Genomic DNA, 15,178 nt, shown 5'->3' on the forward strand with positions numbered 1-15,178 from the left:
ACAATGAGTTCCGTATTTTCGAATAGAATCCTGTAATTTCCATCACCGGGTGCGTGCTTCGCCACAGCCGACTTGTCGTTTTGCCCAGTCTGTCGTTTCTTTCATGCTCCTTGCCTTGTTCCCATAGATCTTTTGGTAGTTCCAATGTGTACCTTGCAACAAGTGTACGGTATGCGATATAGCCCTGCTGCTGAAAGTGGGTCATTCTTGTCTTTAGCTGACCTGAGACTTTGTTGCATCTTTTTGGTAGGTTTGAAAATCGTTTTAATGTTATGTTCTCCCAAGTTTTCTAGTTCAGTCTAGACCCTAATGTTATGAAAGGTTATGAGGTTGACACGCACGTGCAACCATCTGAGCCTTTTCCCAATATTGAACCGTGGAACTTTTTAGTTTCATGTCCTTGTTAATCTCGGGTACACTGTATCCATTTGATATCAAGGTCACTTGAAGACGTTCCAGATTTTTCTACAGATGCTCTGGTTCACCCATTTTTCGAGTTCGTTCAGTTAGAGTAGAAATGACTTCTGTCTTTTGACTATTACGGTGGTTTGATAATGTGTGCAGGTACCTATTCGTATGCGTAGGTCTTCAGTAAACTTTGTGGGTTAGTCTAGCACATCGTTCGATGAGTACACCTAGAAATGCTACCCGTTGGTCCTGTTCAGTCTCCATGGTGAACTTAATGCTGTTGTGTTGAAGTGTTCAAGTGGTTTAGTGAGAGGTTCAGAGCGTCCCTTACATGTTTCCAGATGACAAAGGTGTCATCCACGTAACGTAGTCACAAGGTCGGTATCAATTCATAGGCCATATGACATTGATTCGTATTTAGACAACTTTCGTATTTTGATGACGTCAGGCGAAACGATTGCTTTCGACGTATATGAGAATTCGACGTAGTGAGATTTCGAAGTAGTGAGAATTCGACGTAGTGATACCCCTTATTTCTTGGTAACACCATCAAAATTAAATCCGTACACAGACTGTAAGATAAAAACAACCAGGTATTCCCAACGGTTGATTACTTCGATAGATAGCCATCTCCATCACTTTGGAGGTGATGAAAAGTAACTGTATCCTGGGTGTTTTCTAGGAGGCAAGAAATAAACCAAATATGTGAAGGATAGAAGCACCGTCGCATTCTCCTTTTTTCTTTGGTTTCGAATAATGAATTTAGATAACAGTTGTCTCTGTTAACCTGAACAAATACTGTCTGTGATACATGATTGAGTGACATTGTAATTCTGAAAAATATGAAGTTCTGCCTGGAATAAAATATTTTAAGTTTCGATTTAGATCCGTTGTCAAGACACACCATATGGGCCTTGATTATTGGAGGAACAGCATACACAGTACAAACTACTGGAGTTAACCAAAACATGATACAAAGATACTTGTCACTCCCATCGATGAAAGAAGGTAGGAGGTGAGTGAAAACAGTATAAATTCGTTATTTTTATATATGCATGGCTGGGGCCTGCTTAATATTGTTGAAAACTCTCTTGAGTTGATGCTAAGTAGGTAAAGACACCAAATACATTTTAATCTTCGTCAGAGATACATTATACTTTCAATTATTGAGTATGTTTATTTCTATAAGTTTTTGAAGTAGGTGTGAAAAATCCAATGAACTTTTTTGACAAAAATTGAAACTTGTATTATCAGTTTTATGTGAAACTGGTTCACGAGTATAACCCATTTTTGAGTAGAAAACCGATAACCTGTTGCGGTTTTTGTTCACTTAGCCTAATAATAATGATCTCAATCCCAAGAACCAAGAATTTTAAAAAAGAAATGAATTTAAAATAGTAAATAAATGAATTATTTGAGTTATATTTTATCAATTAAGTTGTTTCGAAGTGGCTATTTCTTCCAGTTTGTGTCTGAAAGTTACTTCTTTGCGTGATCTACACATCTTTGTGAACAGTTTATTCTCAAATTGATGGATTTCTTTCTTTCTTCAATGGATTCGCATAGTTATTTCCATAGAGTAGGAGTAGTAGAGAGCATAAACCTATTTTTTCAGTGTTTACATATTTCGAAATTAAAATAAATTGAATTGGAAGGAATATATTTTTAGGAGAGGTTAATTTTTTGGGAAAGAAAAGTTTTGGATTTTTACTTCTCCATCATGATACAAAAAAATGTGGAAATCTTCCGAAGAAAGGAATGGAGCAATTCATTTCAAAAAGTAACTTTCAGATACACACTAGAAAAGTCCTCTCGAAATAGCTACTTTCATATGAACTGAATTATACAAAAACATTTTTCTCATTAAGTTTTTATTCCAAACATTCGTTATGGAATTGAATCAGATATTATTCACAGGATTCCTACACAATATAGTGAATGGATTACTTTATTGAGAAATAATGAAAAATAAATGAATTCAAAATAAACAACTACAGATGTGAAGTAATTATATTGTATATAATGACTGTCAATAATACTTTGTAATTGAATAAATGATAGGTAGAACTCTCCTGGAAAATATAATATTTTGTTTGGAAATCAATAATTACTATTTGATTTTGATCATTTTATATTAGTTCAATGATAATTCATTTCATTTGAATGATTTGAAGAATACAGCTATAATTGAAAATAGTATAATGGTTTTTTCTGTAAATAATCCCCAGTGATGATCCCTGAATTGCAATATCCATCTTTTTCATTTCAGGGCACTATGGGCGTTTTTTTTTGGAATCGTGATTTTGATGTCATGCTGTTGCTATTGTGGGATGCTCATTTATGCAACATTTCATAAATGTGATCCTCTCACAACCATGGTAAGTGGAGCAATTCATTCCATTATCATACAGTTGGCTATGATAACATATTGGAGTGACAATATAGTTTATTCAATATTCACTAAACTTCAGAAGGCGATCAAAAAATTATTACACAAAAGTATTCAGTTCATTCAGATTGTTTCAAAAGTTTTTTCCATTCCAATATCATGTGTTGTTGTAGCTCCATAGAGAATTTTGTATTCTATGTATCCAGGATGAGGATTCGAGGACTTGAAGACTGACCCATCACAAACGGTGCGTGGGATGGCGGTAGAACTGGAAGTCAGCTTCCATGCCATTTTCGGTTATTTTAAACGAATTGGAAAGGTCAAAAACCTCTAGAAATTGGTGTCCCACCATCAGAACAATCGATAGAAATTATCACGTTTCGGGGTCTGTTATTTTTTTGCTTTTGCGCAACTCAAACGTTCTTTTTTGATGTTCGATGAAAAGCGGATCCACTACGACGACCGAAGACGTTCAGACCAAAATTATCACAGCAGAGTCCTATTGTAAGAAAATCGAAGAAATGTACCAATAATTGCGTCGGAACTAGTCAACAGAAGATGTTCGATCCTGCTCCACGACAATGCCTATCCGCACGTTTCACAAAACACCCTCCGAAAATCAAACGGATTGAACGTCGAAGTTCTACCTCTTCCACCATACTCTCCAGGCCTATCGCCAACCGACTACTATCTTCTCAAGCACTTCGATAACTTTACCACCGGCAGAACTTTCGGTAATCTGGATGAGGTAAAAACGGCCTTCGTCGATTTCATCGGATACCGAGCATGCAATTTTTATGTTGACGGAATCAATTGACTCGTGTTACGTTGATAACAATTGAATGAGTATTCACTGTTACAGTTTGAAGTAAATTCATAAAAACAGATGAAATTTTCGAAACAATCAATATTATCCCTTCAACTCGAATGAACTTCTTTGCACGATCTACACATCTTTGTGAAGGTTTTATTTTGAAAATAATTGTTTTTTCCGTTTCATTGGAAGATTTGAACATTTTTATGAAAAGCTAGAGAAGTAGAGATCCAATACCTTTATTTTTTTCAAATTAAGAATTTGTTTACAATATTCTGTTGAAAACTTCACTTCAGTTTTGCTTCTTACATCAGATAAGTTTATTCAATTGATAATACGTTCAACTTTAATCAATAAGGAATATTTTTCAGTTAGCGAGAGAAAAAGATCAACTACTTCCCCTTTTGGTAATGGAAATTCTCGGGGACATACCTGGACTGCCCGGGATATTCGTAGCAGGAATATTTAGTGCAGCTTTGAGGTAAGTCAGACTCATTTTACAAATGAAAATGATTGTAGAACAACATGGAATAGAGGATCAATACTAAAACCTATCGAAAATATCTATACTCTTTGGGAAAAACGTTCATTGCCGTCTTTATCTTCATGTCCATAAAAAAAATGTGGAGAACTTCAGAAGTTAACAGAAAACATTCAGATTCAAAATAAACTCTTTACACATATTATGTGTGGATCATGCATAGAATCTAATTTCAGATGAAATCTGAAAGAAAATTCCCATTACGTCACACACGTTTCAGTCTAAAAGTTATGATACCTATTATAGTGAAGTTTAGTAAATAGTAATGTTTAAATTACAGTTCCCTCTCTACTGGCCTGAACGCAATGGCAGCGATCGTATTGGAAGATTTCTACAAACCTTTCATCAATAAACAAATAACGGAGAAGCAAGCATTCTTTTTGATGAAATCCACAGTTATTATAACTGGTGCAATATGTATTGGACTTGTCTTCATAGTGGAGAAGTTAGGCGCGGTCTTACAGGTAATTGACAAGATTTTCCTACAAATATTCTTTACGTTGTACTTCACAAATTATTGAAACAACGTGGTTTGATACTGAATTTGCAAAATAATTATCTTTGAAGCATCTTTGAATAAAATATCAACCTCTGTATTTGATAAACAGTAATCACACATGTCTTATAATTAATGCATACATGTCTGTCAAATATAATTCAATGTCCACAGTGATATCAGCGGGGTATGTAGTTGTTTTTCGGCAGGCATTTACTGGAACCTGAAGTTTGGGTACTTTGAAACATGAACTTTTCGGAATGTTTATTTTTCCTATGTGTATGTATCTCTCCTCGATACAATCTTCAAAATCATTTTGATTTCTATCATAGAATTGACGTGATTTCATTTAGAATTATTTATTTTCTCTTAAAACTTATGATAGCTAATTAGCCAATAAACTAGTCAGTAAAATAATAACAAATTAGGGGTACAATTAAGGAAAATATAAGACAATATGAACACAGAATCAAGAAAAAATGTTATGAGGAGAAATATTCATTTTGAAATGAATTATTTGAAAAAAACATTAATGAATCGAAGAGGTTTTTTTGTATTGACGTGTATAATTTTTAAAATTCTAGCAAAGCGCTTTCGACTTTCGTCATCATCAGTGATCACCTGAAAGTAAGTGATCTAATCGAAAAGGAAGTTTAGTGAAATTCAAAGTTGTACAATTTTTTTATTGATCTTTAAGGTTAAGAAATTTGGAAAAATTGTTTAAGATTACTTACTTGTCAGGCAACAGGAAGTATCAAATTAAGTACATTGCACATTTGTAATATTTGACTTATATAAAACAAAATTGGCTTATAGCCAAGAAAATACATCTTTGGATTGAGGCCATGTGGTTCAGTCAAAGTATCTTATGAAGAAGGACAACTTGAAACAGAATGTGTCAAGTGTCATGTTAAAATAATGGTACCAACTTGAAGAGTGATCCATTATGGAGTTGATTAATTATGTAGAGGAAAAATATTGAATAAATTGTATTAGTAAAATGTGCTTAATTAATAATTCATAATCCTTTTATGACGGGGAAGGAAATCTCTGTTTTATTTTACTTGAGTATTCAAACAACGATCATGATTGGAAAGTTCTTTAGAAATCTCCAACTCTTCAAACAAGTCAAGTCTAAGGAAATTTTTATTATCTATTTTATGTAATATTTTGGAATTTCTAGTGGGACTAAAGTTGTGATTGTGAAATTTTATGTGATGGCCAAAACCAGATTTGTCGGGTTTTTTAAATGTTCATTAATACCAGTAAAACGAGGTCTACAGGTTCTACCAATGTAAGATGCCGAACAATCAGAGCAGTCAAGCTTGTAGACTCCACTTCTGTGTAATTTGTAAATTTTGTCTCTGGATTTTACTGAAAAGTTACTTAAGTTGTTTTGAGATTAAAAAAAATGTTGTGCCAGGTATGGTATTTTCTATAAATTCGGAAATAACAGTACACATATTTTGATCATGATAAGGTAAGGAAAAATATTTCACAGAAGGTGAATTAACCAAGGTGGTAGAGTTGATGGCCAATCTTCTATCTGATCTGAGTTAAAATTTACTGATTAATTTGTGAATAATGGATGGTTGATTACCATTGTTGACAGCAATCTGTTTTAATGTATTTAATTCGAAATTGAAATTGAAGGGAGATAAGGGAATGTTCAACAATCTGTTAACATAACAATTGAAGGAAGACATTTTATGTTGCATAGGATGAAATGAATTGAAAGGAATGACATGATCAGTCTGGGTTGGCTTTCTGTAAATGGAAAGATTTAGTTTGTTGTTAGTTTTTGTTATAGTAAGATCTAAAAAGTTTAATTTATTGTTTTTTCTGTTTCAAGTGTGAATTTGATTTTTGGTAAGTTATTTAAGGAGTCAAGGATATCATGTGCTAAATTAGAGTTGCCATCTATGAAAACCTTACTATAATCTTACTATAACTATCTTACTATATGCTGTATGCTCGAATATGATTATCAACATGGATATAAATGTACACATTAGGTAATATATCTATACAAACAATAAATATTTTTTCGAATTCATCCGGATTTTTTTGTTAATTGAATTTTTTTGAAAATTTGTTTGAGCCATTCACTTTAATTCTTGTTCAAAAGTTACTACATATAGTGTTTTATCTTATAGCTCACGATAAATATTGGTTCAATTGCAAATGGTCCGGCACTTGGTCTTTCTACAATGGGTATTCTACTTCCATGGGTGAATGCTAAGGTGAGTGTTTCAACTTAATTCTTTATCCAACTTGTGACATCTTCAGTAACAATACTGTAAAATGAAATACTGAGAGTTTGGGATCTCCGGGACTAAGGAGTCTTGAAATTTTCACATCAGTTCTTCTTGATGCCATCAGATTTCCAGAGAAGTTACAATCTGGATGTTGGTTCCATGACAATGCTAGTGGTGTCACACGTTTCTCCACATGAGGCTATTGCTATATGGAATTGGACGGTTGATGATTGTGGATATCAGTTCAGTCTAAACTACTTCAGTCTCAGTTCAGCTGTCACAAGTACGCTTCCCATTGTTGTATGTTAATTACTGCATTTTTCAGGGTGCTTTGATCGGAAGTGCAACATCGTTAATTGTCATGTGCTGGGTCTGCCTTAGAGCTCAATCTTTGGTTGCATCCGGAGATGTAACTTTCCCAGAAAAGCCGGTATCTACAGAAGATTGTCACTACCATTTTACACCAAAACCTTTCATTTTGAATGACTTGACGCACACTGAGTAAGTACACCAGGTTAGATAGTGAACTGTTTCAAATCAAGAATGTTTACATTGTCGTTGCTTTTCGGGTTTGAAAGCCATGGGTTTTTGGAATTTCTTCCTAACGTTTCGGTGGCGTGAGTAGCTAGCTTCTTCAGAGGTTAATCATCATAGCTTGCTGTCCGATGACTACCATTTTAGGCTTCGTAAAGCGTATTTATGCCAGGTTCCAGGTTCAAGTGCAGGTACGAATACAGGTACAAATTCAGCTACAAATACAACTGATTACCTGACAAGGCATAAATACGCTTTACGAAGCCTAAAAGGGTAGTCATCGGACAGCAAGCCATGATGGTTAAACCTCTGAAAAAGCTAGCCACTCGCGCCAGCGAAACGTCAGGAAGAAATTCCAAAAACCCACGGCTTTCAAACTCGAAAAGCAACGACACTGAAAACCTTAGCCGTGAAAGTCTAAATCATTTTGTCAAGAATGTTTACTTTCATAATCTATACGTCATGATTTAATCTCCACAAACTTTGTGGGGACCAAAGATCAAAGTTTGTGGAGACCCAATCGTAAGGTCTAATACATGGAATCACTAGGGATCTTCATCAAATAACGGCCAAATCAATAAAAAAAAAGTATGTTCAGATTGTCATTTTTGTAATTGCTGATGGTGTTAGACGAAATTTGATGAATGTCTGTGATAACGTATTTGAGTAACTTCATTAAAAGATTTTCTTTTGAGTTAACCAAAGCGCAACACTAAGAGTATATCCAAGCTATTCTCTAGGTTTCTTGACCGTAGTATGTAGGTTTTCATATCTTACGTTTCATCTACGTCTGCGCTAGACAGCATCAGAAGTGATTTGACAACCGACGAAGTACTCTAACTGTCCCCATAGCAGTTTCTACAGTGTTGGATGTAGAAAGCTAGCCTTTATGATTGTTAATTCCCTGTTTTTCCATTCGTTTGGAATTGCTGCTTGGTTCCTGAGTGTCTATACTTGAGATATGAGTTCTACCCAGGACTATTCAGAATTGATAACGTGGGTACCTTTTCTGAGTGCAACAAGTTGTTTTCCATGGGAAAATTCATTCAATGTGCCTCAGAACGAGCTGTTGTGAAGCCAAATTGTTACCTGTGGTACGTTGAAGGAAAATTAAATGGATTTCTTCTATACCGAAATTTAATAAAGCCAGAATTTCAATTCACAATGGGACGAGAAACCCAAGAAACAATCTTGAATTGACTAGTGAAAAGACATGAGAATGGGACATTGAGTTATCAAGAGTAAAGGAAATCAACGTAGCCAAACATGTATCTGAATAAAGGCCCCAACCACCAGCACACCATTTACGAAAAAAAAGGAGGCTAACCAAAAATTCAGTTGGTAGAGTCTCCCCAAGAAGTTGAATCATTTTAAAAATGCTTTCAAATGGAATGGATTTGGGAGCCAATCGGTTATAGGAAGCTTGAGTTGTAGCGTCTTGCGACTTCACTCTTACGAACACTCAAAGCCATGCCTGTCCTCAAATCACCAAATTTGTCATACACGAATTTGGAAATTGATAACTCTTATATTCAAATCAATGGAAAATATGAAGTACCTAAATAGATTCACCAATATATAAAAGCTGTATAAATAACGAATCGTTGGGTTGGGTCAGATTGAAGATGTTGAGTTGAGCTGTTAATCAATCATTACACAGACTCAGTCGCAAACGGTAACTGCTTCTGTTTTCACAGGATATGTTTGACAGCCATCTGCAGAGATCTGATGTCCTAAGTATTTCGTGTCTTATCATATTTCTTGTTGCATGAAGTGACATTCAGTCGGTTTTATTTTAGATTAGCAGCCCTCACGTGTTCTAATCGAGTAAGGTGTTTGTTTAGGTGTACTAGATGTTTAGTGCCTGTCAATTTGGATAACACCCATGAACGAAGCGCATCCAGCTGGCTGGAACATTCCGTAGGACGAAGGGCAGTCTGAGGAACTCGAAATGATCTTCCTGAGTTGAAAAGGCACTGTTCTCAATATCTCGTAGATCTACTATGCTTTTTTGGCTAGTTAAGCCCAAAACGCTGGGAATACTATTTTCTGTGAGATGATCTGAAGTGTCCTGCGGATGAAAAATATGAAAGAATACATTTTTGTCATAGCGTTTCAATAATATAGAATAATCGAGTCTAAGGTCAGTTGAGGTATCCAGAGGGCCTCTAACAATAATGTAGGTTCACCGAACTACGAAGAGAATTGCAAGCACCTGACTCTCGATAAAACCCAAGAGTTATTATCCAAGACTATATGTGATCAAATTCAGAATCAGAATAATTTTGAATGGATGGAAAAGGAAGTTAACATTGATAATGTCTGGCTACCTGCACTTGATTGCAAACGTTCCACAACATTTGGGAACAATGGGAACGAAGCCACGCTCACCAACTATGAAATGGAACCGAATACTGACTGTACCTGACTGTAGTATCAACCAGTACTGTAGAATCTACTATGAGGACTTCGATAATTTCTAGTGCACTTGTGGACGAAACGTCAGGCATGAAATCTATTAAAGTACGCCAAAAAATCCGGAGAATAGTTTTGACACAGTTTTATCTCAGCGTAAAAGTATATTTAGTTTGTATAGAAAATGCTGAAGAAACTATTTTTCAGTGAAATACGTGTTGTCTAGTGGAATACGTGGAATCTTAGAAATTCATTTTGAATCTTTGAATAACCTGAATATATGGAAATATTACTTCAGTTGTGTCTTTTCTTTCTATTTCCAAGATTGTGTTGACATGGAGTTGAGGGTTTTTCATGTTCGACTTCGGTTGCTTCAAGTTATACATGTTTCTCTCAGGATCAGTCATTTCGATTTATTTTCCATAATTTTCCGTCATTATTTTTGAATAAAATACTGAAAAGCACCAAACACCAAAAAGTGTTTTATTTTGTAATGTCATCCAGGTTTGTGATGAAGGCAAGTATTTCATTCCGAATGATATCAGATTCAATTCCATAACGAAAGTTTGGAGTGAAAACCGAATAGAAACATGTGTTTTTGTATAATTCAATGTTCCTATGGAAATAGTTGTTTCGAAGGTCTTTTTTTCCGTAGAATTCAATGTTTATATTGAGGTAGTTGTTTCGAGAGGCTTTTTATTCCGGTGTGTCTGGAAGTATTTAAGTGATTTGTTCCTGATTTCTGGAGTTCAAATACTCCAGAAGTATGCTAAAAACTGCACCAGCTCATAGTTTCAATGTTGACTCATTGAAAAATTTTATACATTCATGAAATAAACTTCCCAAAACAGGTTTTTTGAAAAAGTATAATCTACAGCGGTTCAAAATCCATGTTAAGCATCACTTTCCATCAGGCACGTCATACAGCTTGCTTTGAAAATTATTATGCAATGCTTGCAAATGGTCTTAAAAAATTTTTGAGTCAATATTTTTTGTTAAAATCTTACAAGTCAAGACAATTCATTCATCAATTGAGGTTTCCGAGTTTTGAGCATGATTCATGTTTCAATATATTTGAGAAATAACTAACTCAATGTTACTTTTGTTACAGTGAACAATTCATGATATACAGACTGTCTTACATGTGGTATTGCTTACTGGGAATGTTGATTGCGATGATTATTGGATTAGTTGTTAGTTTTCTCACTAAACCTTTGGATCCCAGAGACGTTGATCCAAAACTATTGGCACCGTTCATAAGGAGATGGATCAAGCCTCGAAAATATCCCAATCAACCAGATGACGGTATCATTTACGCTTATGGACCCACATTGAAAGATAAAGTAATTCTTATTCATTTTAATCAGTTAGACTAAATTTATGAAGGAAATATATTAGGACTTCTCATATATCGCTCTCTGTCTTCAATTTTGAATAAAACAAAGTGCGTCTGAGATATCATCAAATTTTTTAATTCGTTTGGAAGACTTATTGATGCTATTTTGTGTTGAATATAACTTCGTTCTTCCGCTATGGCTTCTGTGGGTGGAGCACATTCGAAACGTCTGGCGCATGGATGAGGCTGAATTTGACCAATGGTATGGGTTATTTCACCTATAGGGACCGCTGTGGTTAGTGGCTTATTTGAATACGTCTGTGACCACAAGAAAAAATCTAACGTGATCAAATCGTACGATATCAGTGGCCAGTTCACATCACCTCCACGTGAGATGACCAAGCCCCCAAATCGGTTGTGCAGAATATCCAATGTAGCATGAGCTGTGTGGCACGTACCACCGTACAATTGAAACCACATGTCGTTGGTGTTCAGATCATCCAATTTAGACCAAAAGAAGTTGATAATAATCAACCTATAGTGTCCGCCGTTGACAGTGATTGCCTGGCCAACGTCGCTCTCAAAGAAATATGGACTAATGGAGGCGCCAGTCCAAAATCCACACCTAACAGTGACTTTTCTAGAATGCATTGGACGCTTTTGGATCTCGTGTGAATTGGTATCGTCCCAAATTTGACAATTTTTTTTGTTCACGTACCTATTTTTTCAAAAATGGACCCAATCGATGAAAATTAGGATCAGTCGCTAACTGCTCCACGGCCCATTCAGCGAAGCGACCCAGGAACCTTCAGTTCCTGGGTCAGTTGAATCTTGTATGGGTACAAGCCTAAGTAACGACGCAAAATTCGCCAAGTTCTGGTCTGCGAAAGACCAAGTTCCTGTGAGCGACTGCCTCGGATTCTTATGCACACTCTCATAGACAGTGGCGATGTTTTCGGCGTTTCGTCGACGTACGGATGTTAGTCGATCGTTTTTTGAGCCAGTAGACTCAAATTTATCCACCATATTGCAAATAAGCCTCTTGGCAGGACGATTTTGGCGACGGTTAAATGGGCGAAGCGCCCGGTTTGTTGCCCGAACAGAACACCTGTTTTGATAAAACAATTTCATTTTTTGCAAGTGTTGTTGAATGATATATTCACGCATGGGGATTTGGCAAAGCAGACTGAATAAATGACAACTGATTTGACAGATGTAGCTTCAACAAGATGGTCTCGCTGCTTCTAGAGTGGCGGGGAATCATCGTACATTCGCGCTCTCTTCACTACGTCACCATTGGTTTATGGCTACCAGTGACGGCAGGCGTTATTTTCTTTCGGGCATGATTTACAACCATATATAGGATTGTCAGAGGAATAATCAATAGGTATTAGGCGATGATCCCCAACATATTTTATCTTCATTACTGATTTGGAAACAATTCCAAATGAACTGAAGAAATAACAATAAGAATAAGAAAAAATTCCGCATAGCTGATTCATTTCTCAATGATTAGGGCTTGAAAAATATAAAACAAGTTACCGGAAAATTGGTTATATTTGGAAAAATCTTGAAAATAAGACAACATTTTTTGTTTATTTATTGTTGTCCAAAAAGTTGTCACGGCATCGAAATCATTTGTTATGAGTGACTTATTACTGCATATCATTTTGTAAATGGATTATTGGAAAATGTGGAAGACTTGAGAAATTGAATAATCAGTGGATAAAAATCAATACGAAACGACCCTTATATTTTTGAAAATGTTATGGAATCTTGCATAAAAGCATTGCGTAGTCATTATTCGCTCTATATTTTTGAAAGAAAGCGGCTTTTTAAGAATCATTAAAGACAAAACATTTTTGAACATATTCAGAAAATATAACCATTTCAAATGTCCCCCTTCGTTATTCGAACACCTTGTGTACTGTTATTTATCGAGTATTTTCTTTTTTAGGATACGGTGGATAAAAAAGAAAGTGTTCAACTGAAAACCTTCAATGGGCCGACTTGATGTACGAAATACAAAATAAAGTATTGAAGTGTCACTATATGTTTTTTATGTCTATTACCTGAATAAATGAGTCCTATTTTCGAACCTCAGAATTAAAAAAATTTAACCGATCCTCTATTGTCCGTTTTCAAATACAATATTTCAATAAAGTATGAGTTTATATAGGGTGATCCAATCAGAAAAACAAATTGAAGAAAATGCTCTCGATTAAACATGCTTTATATTGTGGTAATTGAAAAGTTATTCAGACGGAGACTTAATTCTCATCAAATAAATACGTATCTCGGGGGCGGAGCTCCATAAATGGGAACAATACTTCAAAGAAGGTCTGAGTTTTATAGCATCGAAAGTTGCTGGGATTTATACAGTTTTCTGGTTCGGAACAGTGTTCCAAACTTTTGAGAAGCAGCATTTGCAATTCCAGCGACATGATTGTGCCAAAACATAATGATGTCTATTTAAACCCCCAACAAACTTATCGAAGCAGAAAGCGGAATTGTCTGATCTAACATTATTATATCCGGTTCCGAAACATTTATCTTTTAGGTGAAAACCGATGCCTGGGTTTTCGTGGCATTGAATCGAACCTGGTTACTTTTACCCCAATTGGAAGTTACCTCTAGATCCTCATTGAAATATGCAACCTCCTGTTGCCGGTGAAGATGTGCATCCGCAGCCGATGTGTCGACGATGCTGTCGTCCCGTGAGTTGGGCTACCTATCGGGCGCGTCCCCAGGGGGTGGATAGGGGAACAGAAATGTCCACCCCAATCTACCGCTTGGAATGAGGCTGACATAACAGATCACCTCCAACAGCAAGGGCGCTTCCTGCGGCGGGCGCCAAGAGCTCCGCCTTGAATAAAGGCAAGGAACCGGCTGCCCCTGCAGGAAAGCTCCCTCACTTATGCACCTTCATGTAGGGAACCCCGAGAAGGTTGAAGAAGCCGCGTAATGACAGTAATATCGCTGCACCTTTCAAAACCTTCGCGGAGGCCACCGTGAGACACCTCAAGGTTGCCAAAGATAGTGTGTGTTCGGCGAGTCTTGGCCTACACCTGCCAATATAAAGGAGATGTCTCCTAGTGACCTGTCCACTTTCCTGGAAAGGACAGGATGGACGATGACCTAGAAGGACAACTCCTCGGGAGAATGTACTATGGGTCACATGTGGCCTAAGTGCTATGAGCCTACACTCATCCTCCCTACTCTACAGATACAAAAGGGTGCTGTCGTCAGCAAAGCAATGTATTGGATTCTTGGTGTTTTTCAATAAGTTGACATACAATAACAAGAGGGTTGGAGACAATATGGATCCCTGGAGAATACCAGCGTTGATGGTAAAAGCATTAGAGATATATCCGTTTACGGACCACTTGCAGGAAACCTCTTTTTCAGGAAGCTGGAGAGCCATCATACACAAAAATGATTCGACAAGCCATATCATAGAAGTTTGACCAGCAAACCATCATCCACACACGGTCAAAGGCCTTAGAAATATCAAGTGCAACAGCTCTTGACTCTCCATATTTCTCGACATATATTATGTTGTCAATAATATACACAAAATATTGATTCGACATGTGAATGTTACTTCATCACAATGAATTATTTCTGTTCCCTAAATGGAAAGTGAAGCTTCTATTTCTCTGAATCTTTGCGGAATCTGTTTCAGTTTTTTCTATTTTTTGTTCGTTGTTTTAATATTAAAATGAAAAGAGGTTTTGGCTTTTTACTTCTCCAACTTTATATAAGAAATGTATATTCTAAGGGTATCCCTTCAATTTTATTTTGAATGTGTAAAGCAGTCTTTATCATTCGCGACACTTAAGATATTGTCGCGCTTTTGTGGGTTCTTTGAATAGTGATACAAATGAATCGAAAACTTCATTCAGTTACCTAAACACAATTCAAAATACTTAGTTCGTATTTTGTCTGAACTGATTTTTCTTCTAATACAGTCGGCCCTTGAATAAT

At 36.1% G+C, this 15,178-nt stretch overlaps 1 protein-coding gene across 4 annotated transcripts in view; it reads left to right on the plus strand.

The window, feature by feature from the left end:
* The window catches only part of LOC111505339 (sodium-coupled monocarboxylate transporter 1), a 30,972-nt gene extending 17,733 nt beyond the window's left edge, over nucleotides 1-13,239 (plus strand). For all 4 annotated transcript variants that reach the window (XM_023160130.2, XM_023160131.2, XM_074174870.1 and 1 more), the window contains 8 exons: nucleotides 1,283-1,423; nucleotides 2,678-2,786; nucleotides 3,983-4,092; nucleotides 4,433-4,616; nucleotides 6,805-6,891; nucleotides 7,232-7,407; nucleotides 10,967-11,198; nucleotides 13,149-13,239. In XM_023160130.2, coding sequence (XP_023015898.2) covers nucleotides 1,283-1,423; nucleotides 2,678-2,786; nucleotides 3,983-4,092; nucleotides 4,433-4,616; nucleotides 6,805-6,891; nucleotides 7,232-7,407; nucleotides 10,967-11,198; nucleotides 13,149-13,205 — 1,096 coding nt within the window. In that variant the 3' untranslated portion in view covers nucleotides 13,206-13,239. The remainder of the gene's footprint in view (nucleotides 1-1,282; nucleotides 1,424-2,677; nucleotides 2,787-3,982; nucleotides 4,093-4,432; nucleotides 4,617-6,804; nucleotides 6,892-7,231; nucleotides 7,408-10,966; nucleotides 11,199-13,148) is intronic.
* The last annotated feature ends 1,939 nt before the right edge of the window (nucleotides 13,240-15,178 follow it).

Source organism: Leptinotarsa decemlineata, unplaced genomic scaffold (genome assembly GCF_025532065.1).
Source record: "Leptinotarsa decemlineata unplaced genomic scaffold, Ldec_3_MD MMD2_tig00000882_RagTag_RagTag, whole genome shotgun sequence".
NCBI classification, from domain to species: domain Eukaryota; kingdom Metazoa; phylum Arthropoda; class Insecta; order Coleoptera; family Chrysomelidae; genus Leptinotarsa; species Leptinotarsa decemlineata.